General features: G+C 48.4%; 1 protein-coding gene across 5 annotated transcripts in view; it reads left to right on the top strand.

Annotated features, from left to right (window-relative positions):
- The first annotated feature begins 14,289 nt into the window (after positions 1 to 14,289).
- The window catches only part of ARHGEF11 (Rho guanine nucleotide exchange factor 11), an 87,864-nt gene continuing 83,167 nt past the window's right edge, over positions 14,290 to 18,986 (top strand). For all 5 annotated transcript variants that reach the window (XM_039251461.1, XM_039251459.1, XM_039251460.1 and 2 more), the window contains exon 1: positions 14,290 to 14,565. In XM_039251461.1, the coding sequence (XP_039107392.1) occupies positions 14,534 to 14,565 (32 nt within the window). In that variant the 5' untranslated portion in view covers positions 14,290 to 14,533. The remainder of the gene's footprint in view (positions 14,566 to 18,986) is intronic.

Here is an 18,986-nt window from a genome sequence, read left to right as displayed (position 1 = left end):
AGTCAGACAGCTAACCAATTGAGCCACCCAGGCACCCCAGTATATTTATGATTTTTAAACTACAAGATTGTGTTACTTGTATAAAAAGTAAGCGAATTTAAGAGTAAATGGTAATCTTGCTGCCGTAACTACATCTCAGGATCCAGTAGGGAAACCGAATAAAATCTGTAAACCACGTGCCTTCGTTGTAAAGCATGAAGCAACAGCATTTCTGTGGTCACGTGTCACATGCCTGCCCTTCTCCACCCCCACATCCCTTCCACCACACTCACTGGGGAGACCAAGCCCACTACCATGTGACAGATGGACACGGGGAGGCTGAAATTCAGGAAAGGACAGCTGGACACATGACCCCATGTCTGCTTGTATTATGGTGGGTCCCATGTGTAAACTCTCTGCCCCTCCAAGAGCCTTCCCCCGCCCCTTCCCACAGGCCAGTGCCACCCAGACCTTCTCATGGACCCCACACAATCATGACTCTCTTCCCTCAGTCGAATGTTCTCCAGGAAGCCTCAAGGCTACCAAGCAGTAGGTCCCTATAGAGATACTGGGTGCTGAGTCCTGACACCCTGAGTGAGCTAGCTCATCAGGGCGAGTCACTTCGGATGGGCTTCTTGCCTCTTCTCCCTTCTGCTTCAAAGAAACTGGAAGGGGAAGGGCACCTGGCTGGCTCAGTTAGAAAAGCACATAACTCTTGATCTCAGGGTCATGAGTTTGAGTCCCATGCTGGGTATACAGATTACTAAAATAAATAAATAGCTTAAAAAAAAAAACCAGAACTGGAAGGGAAGAATGCCGACATTGGCTTTTGGAGAGCACCCAGGTACCATGAAAATAATACCGCAGGATGCCCACAGGAAGTGTCTCCTGTGAAATTCTACACTGAGCCCTACTCAGTTCCATGGCTGAAAAGACCCTCATGAAATGATTAAATACATGGATTCTGGTCAGATGTTTATTCATTCAACAAATGTTTACTGAGTGCCTACTAAGTGCCAGGTGCCAGGCTAGATAATGGTATGCTGGTAAACCAGCTCTCCAAAACAAAAACTACAAAGCCCTGATTTTTTTTTTTTTTTTTTTTTTGAGTAGGCTCCACACCCAACGTGGGGCTTGAACTCATGACCTTAAGATCAAGAGTCGCATACTCCACTGACTGAGCCTGCCAGGCACCCCCCAAAAAGCCCTGATTTAAAGCATGTGTCAATTACCATGGTGTGGATACTCCCAGTCTAGTCCTTATCAGCTATATGACATCACTGAATGCGGCACTGGGAAGAGAGAGGCACACCGGTTCTCGGCAGCACAGGCTGGCTCTGCCCGCCGTCAGACAGTGAACAAAACACGCAGACTCTACCTTCATGAGCACGTGGCCTAATAACTAACATTTCTCCAGTGTTTACTGCATGCCAGATAATATTCTAACGACTTCACCATGATAAGCCAGTAAGTTATCACGAAAAACCCTGTATGGTGAGTCTCATCATCTGATAACAGGAAACTGCCCACGTAATCTCAAAGTGTGACTTGAACTGTGAAGCAAACAGACAAGGTGCTGGAATAAAGGATCAACGATGGGGGAGGGCAGGATATGATGAGCCGGGCACAATCTCTCCCCGCCCAGCTGCCTTATTGAATAAGCACAGTAGGGCTGCATGTTACCCTGTTCATCTGTCCTGCTGGTTAAACCACTGACATTTGGGGATTGTTATGATAGCCAGAATTATCCTAGGACAGGGGTGTTTGGGTGCCTCAGTCAGTTAAGCATCCGACTTCAGCTCAGCTCATGATCTCACAGTTTGTGGGTTCAAGCCCCGCATCGGGCTCTGTGCTGACAGCTCAGAGCCTGGAGCTGCTTCGGATTCTGTGTCTCCCTCTCTCTCTGCCCCTCCCCTGCTCATGCTCTCTCTCTGTCTCTCAATAATAAATAAACATTAAAAATTAAAAAAAAAAAAGAATTATCCAAGGACAAATATTTTCAGTTGTTGGCAAGGATTTGCATTTGTCACATGGAGGATATCATTCAACTGTTTTCTGATTTTCAGTGTTGAACATCGAGAAGTCAGCTATCAGTATAAATGTTGCCACTTTTAAAGACAGTGGGTTTTCTTCTCTAATTCCTTAAAAACATCTTCCTGTGCAATTATTTTAATATGTATCTCTAAAATACAAAGTATAGGGGCACCTAGGTGCTTAGTTGGTTCAGCCTCTGGCTTTTGGTTTCAACTCAGGTCTGGATCTCACGGTTTGTGGCATCAGGCTCCGTACGAATAACTTGGAGCCCGCTTAGGATTCTACCTCTCTCGGGGAGGCTGGGTGGCTCAGTCGGTTAAGCATCGACTTCAGCTCAGGTCATGATCTTGTGGTTTGTGAGTTCAAGCCCTGCATCAGGCTCTGTGCTGATGGCTCAGAGTCTGGAGCCTGCTTCAGATTCTGTGTCTCCCTCTCTCTCTGCCCCTCCCTGGCTCATGCTCTGTCTCTCTGTCTTTCAAAAATAAATAAACATTAAAAAATTAAAAAAAAAAGATCCTCTCTCTCTCTACCCCTCCCCCACTCAGTGCTCTCTGCCTCTCTCAAAATAAAGAAATAAAAACATTAAAAATAAAGAAAATAAAACACAAGGAATAACTCTATTTTAACATAACTACAATACCACTATCATATCAAGAGTATTAGCAATAGTATTACCAGTATATCACTTTTATCAATAAATCCTAATAGCCAGTGATCAAATTTCTAATTGGCTCACAGTTGCCATATGCTTTTTAAGTTTTAGCAATTTGTTTGTTTGAATCAGTATCCATAAGGCCCACATATTATGATTGCTTGATATGGTTTTTAAAATCTCTTAATCTATAGGCTCCCCATACACACATTTATGTATAATATTATTCATATATTTATAAATTTATATATTATATAATATATTATTTTATATAATTTTTACATATAATTATATATATAATCTATATACTTTGATATCTATCATCAGTTTCTATGATTTTCCTCAAATAGATTTGGTATATATTTTGTTAGATTTATTTATTTTGGGTTTTAAAAAAAATTTTTTTAAATAGGCTCCACACCCAACTTGGGGCTCAAACTCACAACTCTGGGCCCAGGAGTCACATGCTCCACTGCCTGAACCAGCCAGCTGTCCCTATTTTGTTAGATTTATACCTAAGTATCTCATTTTAGGGAAGGCTAGTTTAAATGGTAATGTGTTTTTAATTTCAGATTTCAGTTGTTCATTGCCAGTATATAGAAAAGCAATTGACTTTTGTATATTAGTCTCATCTTCTGCATCTTTTCTGTAATCTTATTAAGTTACAGGAATTTTTTTTGTTGAGTCTGATTTTCTACATAGATGATCACGTCATCTACAAAGACAGTTTTATTTACTCCTTCCCAATCTGTATACTTTTTATTTCTTTTTCTTATCTTATTGTATTAGCTACAATTTCCAGTATCATATTGAAAAGGATTGATGAGAGGAGACACCCTTGTCTTGTTATTGATCTTAATGGGAAAGGTTTGAGTTTCTCACCAGAAATATGATGTTAGCTGTAGATTTTTTATAGATGTTCTTTATTGAGTTGAGAAAGCTCTCGGGGTGCTTGAGGAGCTTGGTCGGTTAAGTGGCTGACTTCGGCTCAGGTCATGATCTCGTGGCTCGAGCCCTACATCGGGCTCTGGGCTGACAGCTCAGAGCCTGGAACCTGTTTTGGATTCTGTGTCTTCCTCTCTCTCTGCCCTCCCCTCCTCACACTCTGTCTCTCAAAAATAAATAAATGTTAAAAAATATATTCTTTAATTAAAAAAAAAAGAGATAGAAAGCTCTCTATTCCTAGATTGTTAAGAGTTGTTTTTTGGGGAAGGTGCCTGGGTGGCTCCGTCAGTTAAGTGTCTGACTTTAGCTCAGGTCGTGATCTCATGGTTCATGAGTTCAAGCCCTGCATCAGGCTCTGGGCTGACAACTCAGAGTCTAGAGTCTGCTTCAGATTCTGTGTCTCCCTCTCTCTGCCTCTACCCCACTTATTCTCTCTCTCTCTCTCTCAAGAATAAATAAACACTAAAAAATATTTTTTTAAAAGGAGGGTTTTTTTTAATCACTAATGGTTGTTAAATTTTGTCAAATTTTTTTTCTACATCTATTGATATGATCATATGATTTTTCTTCTTAGGCTGTTGATATGATGGATAACATTCATTGATTTTTGAATGTTGAACCAGACTAGCATGCCTGATATAAATCCCACCTGGCTGTGGTGTAGAATTCTTTTTATACATTGTCGAATTTGATTTGCTAACATTTTGTTGAGGATTTTTGTATTTATGTTTATGAAAGACATTGGTCTATGGTTTTTTAATAATGTGTGTGGTTTTGTTATTAGGATAAGACTGGCCTTGTAGAATGAGTTACAAAGTATTTCCTCTGCTCTGTCTTCTGGAGAAGATTGAAGAGAACTGGCAATACATTTTTCATAAATGTTTGGTAGAAATCACCAGTCAACCAATCTGTGCCAGGTGCTTTCTGTTCTTACAGCTTATTATTAGTTCTATTTTTTTTTTTAAAGATACAGGCCTATTCAGATTGTTTCTTCTTATGAGTTTTGGTGGACTGTGCCTTTCAAGGAGTTTGTCCATTTTATCTACATTATCAGGTATGTGGGCACAGAGCTGTTCATAATATTCCTTCATTATCCTTTTAATGTCCATGAGTTCTGTAGCAAAGCCCTTTTTTATTTCTGATATTAGTAACTTGTGTCATCTTGCTTTCTTCTTAGTTAGCCTAGCTAAGGGCTCATCAATTCTACTGAGCATTTCAAAAACCAGATTTTGTGTTTGCTTATTTTCTCTACTGATTTCCTATTTTCAGTTTCATTGATTTCTGCTCTAATTGTTTTTACTTTTTATCTTCTGCTCACTTTTGATTTAATTTGCTCTTTCTAGTTTCCTAAGGAAGAAACTTCGATTACTGATATTCAATCTTTCTTCTTTTCTACAAGATGTATTCGATGTTATAAATTTCTCTTTAAGCACTGTTTTTACTGGATTCTATAAATTTTGATACACTCTTATTTAATCAGAAAATTTCAAAACTTATCTGAGATTTCTTCTTTGATCTGTTGTTTGGAAGGATACGGTTAAATTTCCAAGTATTAGGGGATTTCTAGCGATCTGTCAATTATTGATTTTGAATTTAATTTCATTGGGGCCTAAGAGCAAACATTGTATGATTTCTACTCTTTAAAAGCTTGTTAAAGTGTGTCTTATGGCCCAGAATGTGGTCCACATCGGTGACTGTCCCATGTGAGCTTGAGAAGAATATGTAATCCGCTGCTGTTAGATGAGGGAGTCTATCGAGGTCCATTATACCCAGTTGATTGACGGTGCTGCTGAGTCCTGCCCGCTGGAGCTGCCCTTCGGTGACAGAGGAGCGTCAAAGTCTTCAACAATAATAGTGAATTAATGTATTTCTCTTCGCGGCTCCATCAGTTTTTGCCTCATACATGTTGACGCTCTGTTGTCAGATGCATGCACATAGAATTGTTATGGCTTCTTGGAATATTGACTCCTTATAATTACATAATGCCCCTTTATCTCTGATAACTTTCCTTGATCTGACGTCTGCTTTGTCTGAAATTAATACATGTATTTCTACTTTTTTTTTTTAAGATTTTTTTTTTAAATGTTTTATTTATTTCTAGGAGAGAGAGAGAGAGACAGCGTGAGCAGGGGAGGGTCAGAGAGAGAGGGAGACACAGACTCTGAAGCAGGCTCCAGGCTCTCAGCTGGCAGTCAGCACAGAGCCTGACGCGGGGCTCGAACCCACAAACCGCGAGATCATGACCTAAGCGAAAGTCGGACGTTTAACCGACTAAGCCACTCAGGCGCCCCTCTACTTTTTTTGATTAGCATATTTTTTCCTATCTTTTTTTTTTAATACAAAGATTGAGTTTGTAGTTAAAAAACTTTCCCACAGAGAAAATTCCAGGTCCAAATCGCTTCACCAGGGTGTTCTATAAGACATTTAAAAAAGAAAAACATTCCAATGCCACACAAACCCGTTCAGAAAACTGAAGAGGAAGAAATTCTTCCCAACTTATTCTACAAAGCCACCATTACTCAAAACCAGATGGGACAGTGCAAGAAAAGAAAGTGACAGACTAATATCTTTCATGAACATCAATGTAAGAATTCTCAACAAAATTTTAGCAAATCAAATCATAAATAAAAGGTAAACATCACAACCAGGTAGCGTTTATCCCAGAAATTCAAGGCAAGTTCAACGTTGAAAATCTATAATACCAAACAACTAAAAAAAGAAAAACCATATGATCATCTCATTCAATCCAGAAAAAAAATGGATAAAATACAAACAACATCTATTCTTTTTTTTTAATGTTTATTTATTTTTGAAAGAGAGAGACAGAGTACAAGCTGAGGAGGGGCAGAGAGAGACACACACACAGAATCCAAAGCAGGCTCCAGGCTCTAAGCTGTCAGCACAGAGCAGCTCAACATCGGGCTCGAACTTGCAGAACGCAAGATGGTGATCTGATCAAAGTTGGACGCTCAACTGATTGAGCTCCCCAAACAACATCTACTGTTGATTTTAAAACAAAACAAAAACAAAAAACAAACAAAAGCAACTCGCAGCACACTAGGGATAGATGGGGACTTCCACAGTCGCAAAGAAGAGCACCTGTGGAAAACCTACAAGATCACATCATATTTAATGGCGTAAAATCAATTGCTTTCCTCCAAAGATCAGAAACAAGGGAGGGACGCGTGCTCCTCCTCATTCTACCAACTCTGCTCTGGAGGTTCTAGCTAGCGCAGTAAGACTAGAAAAAAGAAATACAAGGAATGCATATCGGAAAAGAAGGAGGAAAATTGTCTTTATTCTCAGACGACATGCTCATCCCTGCAGAAAATCTTATGGAGCCTACAAAATATCTACTAGAACTAATGAGTGGTTTTAGCAAGATTGTAGGCTATAAGATCAATACATACAAAAATTACTATAGATCCCTGTACTAGCAGTAAGCCATTTGAAATTGAAATCTTAGGGGCATCTGGCTGGCTCAGCCGGAGAAGCATGTGACTCTTGATCTTGAGGTGATGAGGTCAAGCCCCACGTTGGGTGCAGAGATTACTTAAGTACATAAAACTTAAAAGAAAAGAAAGAAACTTAAGAGAAAAAAGAAAAATACGATTCAGCAATAAACTGATGGACTCAACAACATAGATGAGACTGAAAATATGCTGAGTAAAAGAAGTCATTCAGAAAAGATTACCTACTGTATGATTTCATTTCTATAAAATTCTAAAAGATGCAAACGAATCTACAGGGCAAAAAGCAGATCCCAGATTGCCCAGGAACTAGGAGGGGGGTGGGTGGGGGTGGGGGGTTCAGCAGGAAGGAATGCAGGGCAAGAACCAGAAATGAACAAAAGTAAGCTTCGAGGTAATAAGCACCTTCATGATCCTGATTGTGGTGATTGTTTCCTATGTGTGTTAAGTGTCAAAACCCCTCAAGTGGCACATCTTAGATATGAAACATTGATTATACGTCAACAATTTTTTTTAAATTTAAGAACATTTTCAGTTTTTATTTTTTTAAATGTTTATTATTATTGAGACAAAAACACAGCAGCGTGGGGGAGGGGCAGCGAGAGGGGGAGACAGAGAATCCAAAGCAGGCTCCAGCCTCTGAGCTGTCAGCACAGAGCCCAATGTGGGGCTCGAACCCATGAACCGTGAGATCATGACCTGAGCCGAAGTCGGACGGTCAACTGACTGAGCCCCCCAGGCGCCCCCATTTTCAGTTTTTAAAGCAAGTTTCAGGCAGGTTTTTAAAAAATCATCTCTCCTTGGCCTCTCGCCTTTTTTTGTTGCTCACTTTTGATCCTGGGAACTTTTCCTTATTTGGAGGGGAAAAAATAACACGCGTACACAGCCGGCTTCCCAAAATATTAGCCTTCAATCTAAAACTGGTTTTGTTTCACACGTTTTCCTTTACAATGTATCTTGGCACCTTCCCTGCTATTCAGTTCGTCTCCGCTACCAGAGGTGTTGGGGGGAGAGTTGGTTTCTAAGGTAACCACAGGCAGCAAGGTGGCAAGCTTGGGAGGCTGGGGGGCACACCCAGAGGTGACCCCAGGGGCAACGCAGGCCTCCCCTCAGCGGGAGTTGAGGTGAGAAGCCCCTTCTCCACGAAATGCCTCGAGATCCTCAGAAGCCATGAAGGGGCAAAATTCTGGGGGTGGGGTCTCAAGGGGACTGTAGGAGGGAGACACGGAACTGAGATCGCGAAGTCACTGCCCCGTGGGAAAGAGTACGGTGCAGACGGACCCCGACTTCCAGCAACACCCTTGCCAGTGTCCCCGCAGGAAGCCTGCACCCTTCTAATCTTCCCGAGAACCTTCTGCATCTGCATTGTTCTTCGGTTTTATCTTTCCCTCCAGGGCTGGCAGTGCGCCTACAACGTCCAGGCGGTGTGGTCGACAGTTAAGCACTGACACGGGAGCCAGACTGCCCGTTCTCCTAGCTGTGCAACCCTCGGCAAGTTATTCGACCTCTCTGGGCCTCAGATTCCCATGCGAAGAAAGGGGGGAACGGTAAGCACGTCAGAAGGTTGCTGGAGAGGATGTAGGGGTTAATATTTACAGTTTGTTTAGAATGGTGTTTACGCAGGGAGCACTATAAAGGTCTGGGGTATGGTTATTACTATATTAAAATGTGACTGGGACCTCAACGGGTTGGACGAACAGAATAGTCTGAGTGATTCCAAGACTGTCTGTAACACAGGTTGACCATTGGTTATTCTGCCTCCCCAGAAGCATTCTAGAGAAATCTAAGTCAGCCAGGAAATACGTCTCAGCCTTAGGGCTAAACAATACCTTAACTAAGCAAGCCTTTCCAAGTCACCTTTCCAACGAAGGGGGGCTGAAGAGGGATAAAAGATGTCCCACAGATGGTGGCACTAGGACCTTGGTGGTGATGTTATCTCCAGAAGGAGAACGGCGGCACCCTGGAGCTGCCGCTCCCCAGGACACACCTGCCTGTCTGGGGGTGTCTGCCCCTGAAAGAGAAGCCATTTTTCTAGAACTCACTCTGAACCATTCAGGGCTCTGTATCACTACTCTCCCTTCCTGTTCAGGTAAGCATTAAGTTTCTAGAATCCCTCCCCGTGAATAAGACCTGCCCACACCTGTGTTTTCCTCTGCTTCTCCCACCTAAAAATGAGGAGGTACGAATTCTAGCTTCAACCTATCGATGAATGAAACTTCAGGCAAATGACCTACAACCTGTCTGTGCCCTGCATGGTTTCCTTAAGTATAAATGAAACTAACAACTAATGCCTCCCCAGCCCACAGGATGTTGGACAGAGGAAAGGATTCATTTATTAATAGAGTTCTGTGGGGAAAAGTTAAAAGGACTACATCAATTCATCACTTTTTTAAAAAATTAATTTATTTTTTAGAGACAGAGTGAGACAGAGCGTGAGTGGGGGAGAGTCAGAGAGAGAGGGAGACACAGAATCTGAAGCAGGCTCCAGGCTCTGAGCTGTCAGCACAGAGCCCAACGCAGGGCTTGAACCCACAAACTGTGAGATGATGACCTGAGCCGAGGTCAGACGCTCAACCGACTGAGCCCCCAGGTGCCCCAAGATGTCACTTCTTAATGTTTATTTTGATTTTTCTGTCCAGCACTCTATAGTTTACAGAGCCCGTGCTTGAATTTATCTTATCCTCACAACCTGCAAACAGCCAGTCCCAGCACTAAAAAGGGACACGCTCCCAAAAACTCAGTTCTTTGGACTCCTGGTCTAGTGCTCTTTCCATTGACCAGACACTGCTTCCAGATCCCCAACAACACAGTCCCTCTTGGGCCTAATCTAATCTCTCTCTTCGTTCTAAACTGAGACTTGCAACTCACTTAGGTGGCCAGCTAACCCCTTCTGCCACCCCCTTCCCCATGGACTTCAAAGCAGAGTGTACAAGAGGTTCTCAGGGGCGCGAGAGGAAAACGTTTAAGAAAACGTGCACAGGAGTATTTAACTATGGCAGAAATAATCGTCTAAGTGTCACTAAAACCATCTTTTTCTTTTTTTTTTCCTGAGAGAGAGGGAGAGACACAGCGTGAGCAGGGGAGGGGCAGAGAGAGAGGGAGACACAGAATCAGAAGCAGGCTCCAGGCTCTGAGCTGTCAGCACAGAGCCCGATGCGGGGCTTGAACCCACAAACTGTGAGATCATGACCTGAGCCAAAGTCGGACGCTTAACCGACTGGCCACCCAGGCGCCCCTAAAACCCATCTTTTAACACAGGGATCGACCTAGCGCTCTGGGCAGCGTATCAAGCGTGTCCAGGAACGAGCAGAAACGCCACACGCATCCATTTTCTCTATAACGTAATGCCCTCCGCCACACAAAAACAGGCCTGTTAATTGCTACAAACTTGACAATTCTGAGTAAAGACACAGAGAATGACCATGAAAATTCTCGTTCTGCAGAGATTCACTGCTTATCTCCAGGGAAGCGGCCAAGAAGAGACACTGGGTACAGAGGAGATTCTCATTTTTAGTTTACAATGTCCTGTGCTGAGGCCTGGTGGCAAGTGTACTCACACTTATGTTCAAAACCACACAACGACAACAAGAATCCACTTAATCTGTCCCTTCAAAGTGAACACGACAATCAGTGAGTGAGAAAGCCATTGCTCTTCTAGAGAAAGTCATGCATATGGAGAAAGCATTTTGAAAATGCATGAGTGCAAATGGATCCAATATTTTGATTTTTAAAATTTATTTCTTGGGGAGCCTGAGTGGCTCAGTCAGTCGAATGTCTGACTCTTTATTTTGGGCTCAGGCCATGATCTCAGAGCCCTGAAATAGAACCCTTCATCACACTCTATGCTGAGCTTGCTTAGGATTCTCTCTCTCTCTCTCTGCCCCTCCCCCTCAAACATGCACTCACATTCTGTCTCAAAATAAACATTAAAAAGTAAAATAAAATTTATTATCAAAAACAATGTGTGTCACCTGTAAAGCTTTTATATATATGTATAAACAGACATATACACACATATGTACATACTTTATCAAGTAAACTCTATGCCCAATGTGGGGCTCAAACTCATGACCCCAAGGTCAAGAGCTGCAAGCTCAACCGAGTGAGCCAGCCGGGCTCCCCATCACCTATAAAACTTTTGTCTGCACACTTGAGAAACTAAGACAGAATTTTAAAATCTGTTTTTAAAACCTAAATGAAGTTTCTTAGTGGGTTTGGGCCCACTTGTTAAAAACATAAAATGCAATACCTTTCAATCATTCAAGGACTAATTGACTTAAAATGTAAATTTACTAACCGAATTTCAATGAAAACCTTTGTATCATGGTGAATGGGCTGGAAAATGAGTCATAATTTAATAAATGCAATCAAGGAGGCGCGTCTTCCATTTTAATCTACTCTTTGACAAGGATGTCTTCCAGTTATGACTTTCACTAAATAATTTTCACTATAACGTATGATTTTAAAAATGTACTTCATCTTTATTTCCATCTTTCCAGATTCCTACTCTAGGGCATGTTTTTTTAGGGTATGTAATAAGATGCACGTACGTAACTGTTTTAAAATATTGCATATAGGGGCGCCCGGGTGGCTCAGTTGGTTAAACCTCCGACTTCGGCTCAGGACTTCGGCTCAGGTCATGATCTCACCGGTTCGTGGGTTCCAGCCCCACACCGAGCTCTGTGCTGACAGCTCAGAGCCTGGAGCCTGCTTCTGATTCTGTGTCTCCCTCTCTCTCTGACCCTCCCCTGCTCACGCTGTCTCTCTGTCTCAGAAATAAATAAAAAACATTAAAAAAATTTAAAAAAATAAAATATTGCGTATATTAAGAAAGCACGACGGGACGTGCTTGGCCACCCAGGTTGGTCTATCAGCACCTAGAAGTGTCCACATTCGGGAGCATCACCCTCGCAGGTGGTGCAGGAAAGGAATAAGCAATAGGACAGTAGCAGTCTGGCCCGTGGGCTTCAGAGGCGGGCAGACCACCTGTGCTGGGGACTTCTGGCCTGGGCGGAGGTGGAGACGGGTGAAGGCTGCTGGGCTTTCCTTTATTTGTCAACTTGTACTTGGTATCATTTAGGGGAAGCTCCCGGATTATTCTAACCGTCAGCCGATGCTTACTAGTTTTTTCCTCTCGCTACCGGGTGAGGCTGCTGGGGTCGCCCCGCAGGCTCCCGCCACGCTGCTCACGGACGTGTGTCACTGTGTCACGGACGTGTGGGTAAGTACCCGTGCACCGCACCCGTACCCCCCCGCCCCCCCCCCCACGATCAAGGTGGTGTGTGGGGGGGAACACACAGCACCGCCTGCGGGGTGTTCTACAACAGCACTTACCTAGGCCAGAAGACAGCAGCCCCCAGTCCTGAGGGAAAAGTTTCCTTTTTATCCTATTTTTAACTGTAACCCTAGGGACCTTCCGACCCATGTCATGTTACTTGGAAAGATTTAGGAACCGTGAGTCTGCGAGACGGGTTGTGGAGCTAGAATTGTCCCTGAAAGGCTCTGCCACCGAGTTCACAAACGCTGCAGAGCTGGTGCCGAGGTCCCCAAACCCAAGGGCAGCGGGAAGAGCAGGGGGTCTCTGCCCCCGGGGGGGTGGGCGTCGGGGACAGGGAGGCCACCACCCGGGGACAGTCTGAAGAGCTCCGGGCACCCTGGGAGGCCGCAGAGAGTTTTGGAAAAGAAGATGCGGACAGAGGTGGAGACAGGGTGAGCAGCGGCGGTGGGAGCGCCCGGGCGGGAGGAGGGGAGGGGGCGGCGCGCTGCCCGGGGCGAGCCGGGGCCGGGGCCGGGGCCGGGGCCGCGCGGCCGGCGGGCCGGGCCGGGCAAAGCCGGGGATCCCGCCGCGCCGCAGGCCGGCTAGGCCGCGCGGAGAGAGGGCGGCGCGTGAGGGGCGGCGGGGCGCGGGGGGAGGGGCCGGAGGGGGGAGCGGCGAGGACGGCCCGGAGCGGGGATGGGGGCGAGCGGAGAGGCGGACCCTGAGGAGAGCGGGGGAGGGGCTGAGGGAGGGCCCGGAGGGAGGGCGAACAGGAGCGGGGTGTGGGGGGGGGGCCGGCCCGGAGGGGGGAGGGGAGCGGGGAGGAGAACCCGGCGGGGGGAGGGGCCGGGGGAGGGGCCTGCGGGCCGCGCCGCCGGAGCGGGGTCGGAGGGGGCGGCGCGGGCACGGGCGGCCGGCCGGGCCTGCGCCCGAGGAGCGGCGCGCCGAGGGGGAAGGGCCCGGAAGGAGCCGCCGAGCCGCCTTCCGCGCGCGCCGGGCCGGGAGGCGAGGCCGCGGCGGGCGAGCGAACGGGCGGCGCGGGGGCCGAGGCGAGCCGGGGCCGGGCGGCCGCGGGCCGGCGCGGAGGAGGCCGCAGGCGGGGCGGCCGCGGTTGATGGCGGCCGGGGCCCGGTTGGCCGGCGGCGGGCGGCGGGCGCGAGCCGGCGCGGAGAGGCCGGGGGTCCGGCGGGCGTGAGGCAGGGGGGCGCCGCGCTGCCGGGGAGGCGCTCGCTGTGCGCCATCGGCTCATTGAGGAAATCTCCAGACCTTTCGCGGAAAGGCTTCTTTTTTCCCTTTTTGCCAAGGACGTCGGTGAGCGCGGCCCCGGCGGCGGGCCGGACCTGAGCGGCCGCCGCGGCGCGCACGCCGCTGCACGGTGGCGGCGGCGGCGGCGGCGGCGGGGCCCGGCCCGGCTGGGGTCCCCGCGGCGCCGGCCGGCGGGGCTTCGGGGGCCCGCGGCCGCTCTGCGCGGTGAGCGCCGGCATGCCGGGGGCGCCTTCTTCCTGCGGTCCGCGCCCGAGCCCGCAGCGCCGGCCGTGAGATTTGTGGTCGGGCTTTGGGTTTCTGAGAAGGTCACAGCTTTTCCTCTTTTTCTTTCGTTGCTTTTTTTTTTTTTTTTTTTTTTTTCCCCTCCCTTTTTTGGAGGGGACCGGGGGCCAAGAAAGGACAGCATGCTGGCTGGCGCGAGTAGAGTGGAGCCTCCGTTCCCCGGGTCCTGAGAGCCCAGCGCGCGGCANCCGGCCCGGCTGGGGTCCCCGCGGCGCCGGCCGGCGGGGCTTCGGGGGCCCGCGGCCGCTCTGCGCGGTGAGCGCCGGCATGCCGGGGGCGCCTTCAGTCAGGGTTTCTTATGTTGAACTTGGGTAGCTTCCGTTAGAGTTGTGGTCGGCCTTTTGGTTTCTCAGAAGGTAAGTGCTTTTTCTCTTTTTCTTTCCGTTTTTTTTTTTTTTTTTTTTTTTTTTACCCCCTCCGGCGGGGGAGGGGACCGGGGGCCAAGAAAGGACAGCATGCTGGCTGGCGCGAGTAGAGTGGAGCCTCCGTTCCCCGGGTCCTGAGAGCCCAGCGCGCGGCACCCGACCGTCCGGCCGCGAGCGGGGAGGCCCTCCTCCCGCCTCTCTTGCACATTGCAGCCCGCCGATTCGGCCCCGACCCAGACGTCCACACTGCAGGACCCTGGCGGCGCCGACACGCTGAGAAACCATGAGTGTAAGGTTGCCCCAGAGCATAGACAGGTAGGTTTGCCGGTGATGTGTTTTCAACACTTTCTTAAGGAGAGGCTGGGAGGGAGGGAAGGAGGGTGAGGCATTTGGATCGAAGGTTGCAAAGCCCGGGTCGGGGTGGGAGCGACGGTCTCGGGGGACCGTCCCGACGCGTGTGTTTATGTTTCCTGTGTGTGTCCGCGTCCTGATTCCGTGTTTTTCATATATGAGCAATAAAGCAGCAAAGCCGGGAGGGGAGAGAGAGGGGCAGGGCCCCCATGAGCCTTTGACTTTTGCCTTGCCACTGGCTGATTTTGAGCCCCTAACTCGCCAGTTTAGGGGGCGGGAGGCGGCACGAGCCTGGTCACGTGAGTCCCCGGGGTGGATCGGGCCGGGCTTTAGGTATTGAGCTGCTGGGGGAAGGGCCCTGGCAGGGGCGTGGGCCTCCGTCTGCTGGTTGCTACGGAATGGTGGGCCTTGGTGATGGGGTGGATTCCATTTCTAGAACGAGGAGGATGTTCTTGGCCCGACTGATGGGACAGAAGCACCCTTTGCACCCATACAGGTCTGGATTTTTGCCAGCGGCTGATAATGGCCCCCCCCCCCCCCCCCAAGATGCACAGGGCGGGTTAGAATCTCTTGCTCTCCAAGCTTAGTGTTTAATAGGAGTCCTGCCTTCTGGCGCATGTTCTGGGTTTGATCTTCCAAGTAGTTTGTTAAAAGCCTGATTCTGCAGGATGGGCCTGGGAGTTTTGGGGCTCAGGTCGAATGGGCAGAGGCCCCGCCCTTGGGGTCTGAGCCTGCCTCGCCCCCCACCAGCCTCTACTTCATTGGTATCACTGCAGTTTACAACTTGGTGAGGTGCTTGCCTCCCCTGCCCCCCAGCACTTTCTCCTTAAGAATCTTGACAGAGGGCTGCCTTGTGGGTGCTGCACACATCTAGCTGGACGGACAGGTGGCTGGAGGGCTGAGTGCTGGCCTGGAGACCTTGTCACTGGAGCCGCAGGGTAGAGCAGGGAGCGGTGGTGTCTTCATGCCGGCTAACCTGATTTTCCGTGCTAATAGTAATTTCTTTCTGGCTGTGGAACGCGGCCTAAATATACTCTGCCCCTCCCAGACACTCCTCTCTGTGTTGTCCTGGGTCCTGTTTGTTTATTTATTTAAATTACGCTTTGGGGCGCCTGGGTGGCTTAGTCAGTTGGGCGTCCAACTTTCACTTAGGTCATGATCTCGCGGTTCGTGGGTGCGAGCCCTGCGTCGGGCTCTGTGCTGCCTGCCAGCTCAGAGCCTGGAGCCTGTTTCAGTCTATGACTCCCTCTCTCTCTGACCCTCCCCTGCTCACGCTGTCTCTCTCTCTCTTTCTCCTAGAAATAAATAAAACATTAAAAAAAATTTAAAAAATAAAAAAAAGTAAATAAATTACGCTTTAATTTTTAAGAGAGAGACACACAGAGTGCGAGGGGGGAGGGGCAGAGAGAGAGGGAGACACAGAATCCGAAGCAGGCTCCAGGTTCTGAGCTGTCAGCACAGAGCCCGATGCAGGGCCCAAACCCACAGACTGTGAGATCATGATCTGAGCTGAAGTCGGACGCTTAACCGACTGAGCCCTCTAGGCGCCCTTCCCAAGTCCTGTTTAGATCAGTTCAGCAGCGGCTCAGCTTGGCAGTACCCCACCCGGGACCTGACTTGGCAGTGGGTGGCGGCGGGGAGGGGGCCAGCCACAAAGGACATAAAGTGTGTGCCCTTTTCCCTTGTTGTTGGGCTCTCGTAAAGGCCTGAGGTGCGTCAGGGCCGGGAGGTGACATGGTTACCGCCTCTCTTCATCCTGCTGGAGTTTGGGACTACGTGCACCTGCCTTTTGTGAGATTTGAATGGTGAGCGATTTCTCAGAAATCAGGGATGTGAGCAGGTGGAAACTCAGGCTTAGGGGTACAAGGAGGAGGCCATGAGGGTTCCCGGGCTGATCCCCACCCCCACCCCCGCTGCTGGGAGAGTGTGTACCTTCACAGTCTTGTCAGGATTCATACAGCACAGGACATCTTCAGAGCAGGATCTCATCAGAGTCTCACAGTGTTTCTTTTTTTTTTTTTAATGTTTATTTATTTATGAGAGAGAGAGAGTGAGAGACAGCGCGCGAGCAGGGGAGGGTGGAGGGGCAGAGAGAGAGGGAGACACAGAACCTGTAGCAGGCTTCAGGCTCTGAGCTGTCAGCACAGAGCCCGACGCGGGGCTCGAACCCACAGACCGCAAGATCATGACCTGAGCTGAAGTCGGATGCTTACCGACTGAGCCACCCAGGTGCCCCAGCCTCACAGTGTTTCTGAGAGGCAGACAAGTTGTAGGTTATTATTCCCATTTCACAGAGGAGGTCATTGAGGCTCAGCGAGGCTATGTGGCTTGCCCAGTGCTATCTTGCTGGACTAGTGGCAGAGCCTGAGCCCAGATGCAGGTCGTCAGACCCAGGCTCTTTTGCTTGCCCCCCGCAGGCCAACTGGGTTTATGAATTGGTCCTGTGGAATGTGGCGTTAGTCTCTCTTTTTGACGGTAGAATAAGATGCTTTTCAGCGTTCCCTTTGCACTTTCTTTTTTAAGGTTCATTTATTTATTTTTAATTAATTAATTAATTAATTTTTTTTTAAATGTTTATTTATTTCTAGGAGACAGAGAGAGAGACAGCGTGAGCAGGGGAGGGTCAGAGAGGGAGTCACAGACTGAAACAGGCTCCAGGCTCTGAGCTGGCAGTCAGCACAGAGCCCGACGCGGGGCTCGAACCCACGAACCGCGAGATCATGACCTAAGCGAAAGTCGGACGCTTAACCAACTAAGCCACCCAGGCACCCCTATTTTTAATTTATTTTTGAGAGTCTGGGAGGGACAGAGTCGAGGGCGAGAGAGAGGATCCCAAGCAGAGCCCCACATGGGGCTCGATCCCATGAACTGTGAGATCATGACCTGAGCCGAAATGAAGAGTCGGATGCTTAACGCACTGAGCCCCCAGATGCTCCTCCTTTTGCACCTTTTAACAGTCTTGGGGTTGACGCAAATTTCTGTAGTCAAGCACCGGTTTCTCCTATGGAGTAATGTACCTTTGCAGACTGAGAGGCTTCCTCACCGCTGCCCCCGCCACAGTGCTCATCCACATCACACCTTCCCTCCCCCTTAGGATGCAGGCTCATTCTGCTGGACCCTTGATGTCTCAGGTTCAAGACTCTGGATTTTAAATAATTGATGATTTTACATCGCACTGGAGGGATTGAGCGGAAGGAATGCTCCAGATTGTGGAGTCAGGGATTTTCTTGTAGTTTATCCATGTGCCGGGTAGAGCGGATCGGAAAATGCAAGCACGCAGTCTATTTGGGGAGTAAGGGAAGGGTCCCAAAGACCACGGGACAGCGACACTAGACTACTGTAAGCCCCGCACAGGCAGGGACTGTCTGCTTTGCTCAGTGGCACACCCAGCGCCTCACGCGGACTGAGCACAAAGCCTTCAGTACCTGTGTGATGGGTGATGGCGGGAATGGGCGAGCAAGCAGAAATTTGTCCATTTCCGGTCTTCCTGCGTTCCGGGGTTGATTTCCCAGGTGGTCGGTGCAGGGTCAGAGCAGGCTTCCTACGTGGCGTGTATTTCCCAGGAGACAAACCACGTGGCAGAGGACCACGTATGTGGAAAAGAAGCATGACCCAAAGTAAAGAGCCTCTGGAATGGGCAGAGTCTTTAACCCTGCCTTGAGGACTGACACCTGGGTCCGTAGGAACGAGGCGTACTTGTGACTGATCTCCGTCTTTCTGTACTCTTTGCTTGTGGCGGACACGGGCCCCAGCCCGTGCTTGAGCCCCTGTCGGTTTTTGCCCGCGGACACAGTCTTTCGAGAGTTTCTGAAGATGTGTTTAGTGCTGCAGGCAGAGGTGAGGACGCTGAATTTGTTTTATGGGAACAGTAATGAGTTTTGCTGAGCCGTCTTGATCCTTCTGCCTCGTCTCCAGTGGCCGGGTGGGTTAGGTGGCTGTGTCCGTACAACAGCTTTCCTCCGCATGGGGGAAGATAGTCCTTGTGAGGCCAGCACGGACAGGGAAGTACGAGAGTTAAGCCAAGAGGTCCTGGTTGGAGCCCTGGCGTTCCCCTTAACTCTGTGACCTTGGGCAGGTCACAGGCCTTCTCTGATTTCCTCATTTGCGATAGGAGCGGTCACTTATATGCAAGGCCTTCTGGTTCACAAACATTTTCACGCCATGTGTCATTTGAGGATTGTAACATTTATTGCATCTCTCTCATGGGGCTGTTGAAAGGAGCAAATAAGATAATGTATTTCAGATTGCTTTCTGAGCTGTAAAGCCAAATTCTAGGCGGTGAACTCTTGAATTTGATTTAGCATCGTGCAGTACTTTGTGAGCCAGCCCAAAACAGATTTTTTTTTTTTTAAATTTTTTTTTTTAATGTTTTATTGATTTCTAGG

Source organism: Hyaena hyaena, unplaced genomic scaffold (assembly GCF_003009895.1).
Source record: "Hyaena hyaena isolate Hyena2069 unplaced genomic scaffold, ASM300989v1 scaffold_385, whole genome shotgun sequence".
NCBI classification, from domain to species: Eukaryota; Metazoa; Chordata; class Mammalia; order Carnivora; family Hyaenidae; genus Hyaena; species Hyaena hyaena.
This window is presented reverse-complemented; position numbering and strand designations above follow the sequence as displayed.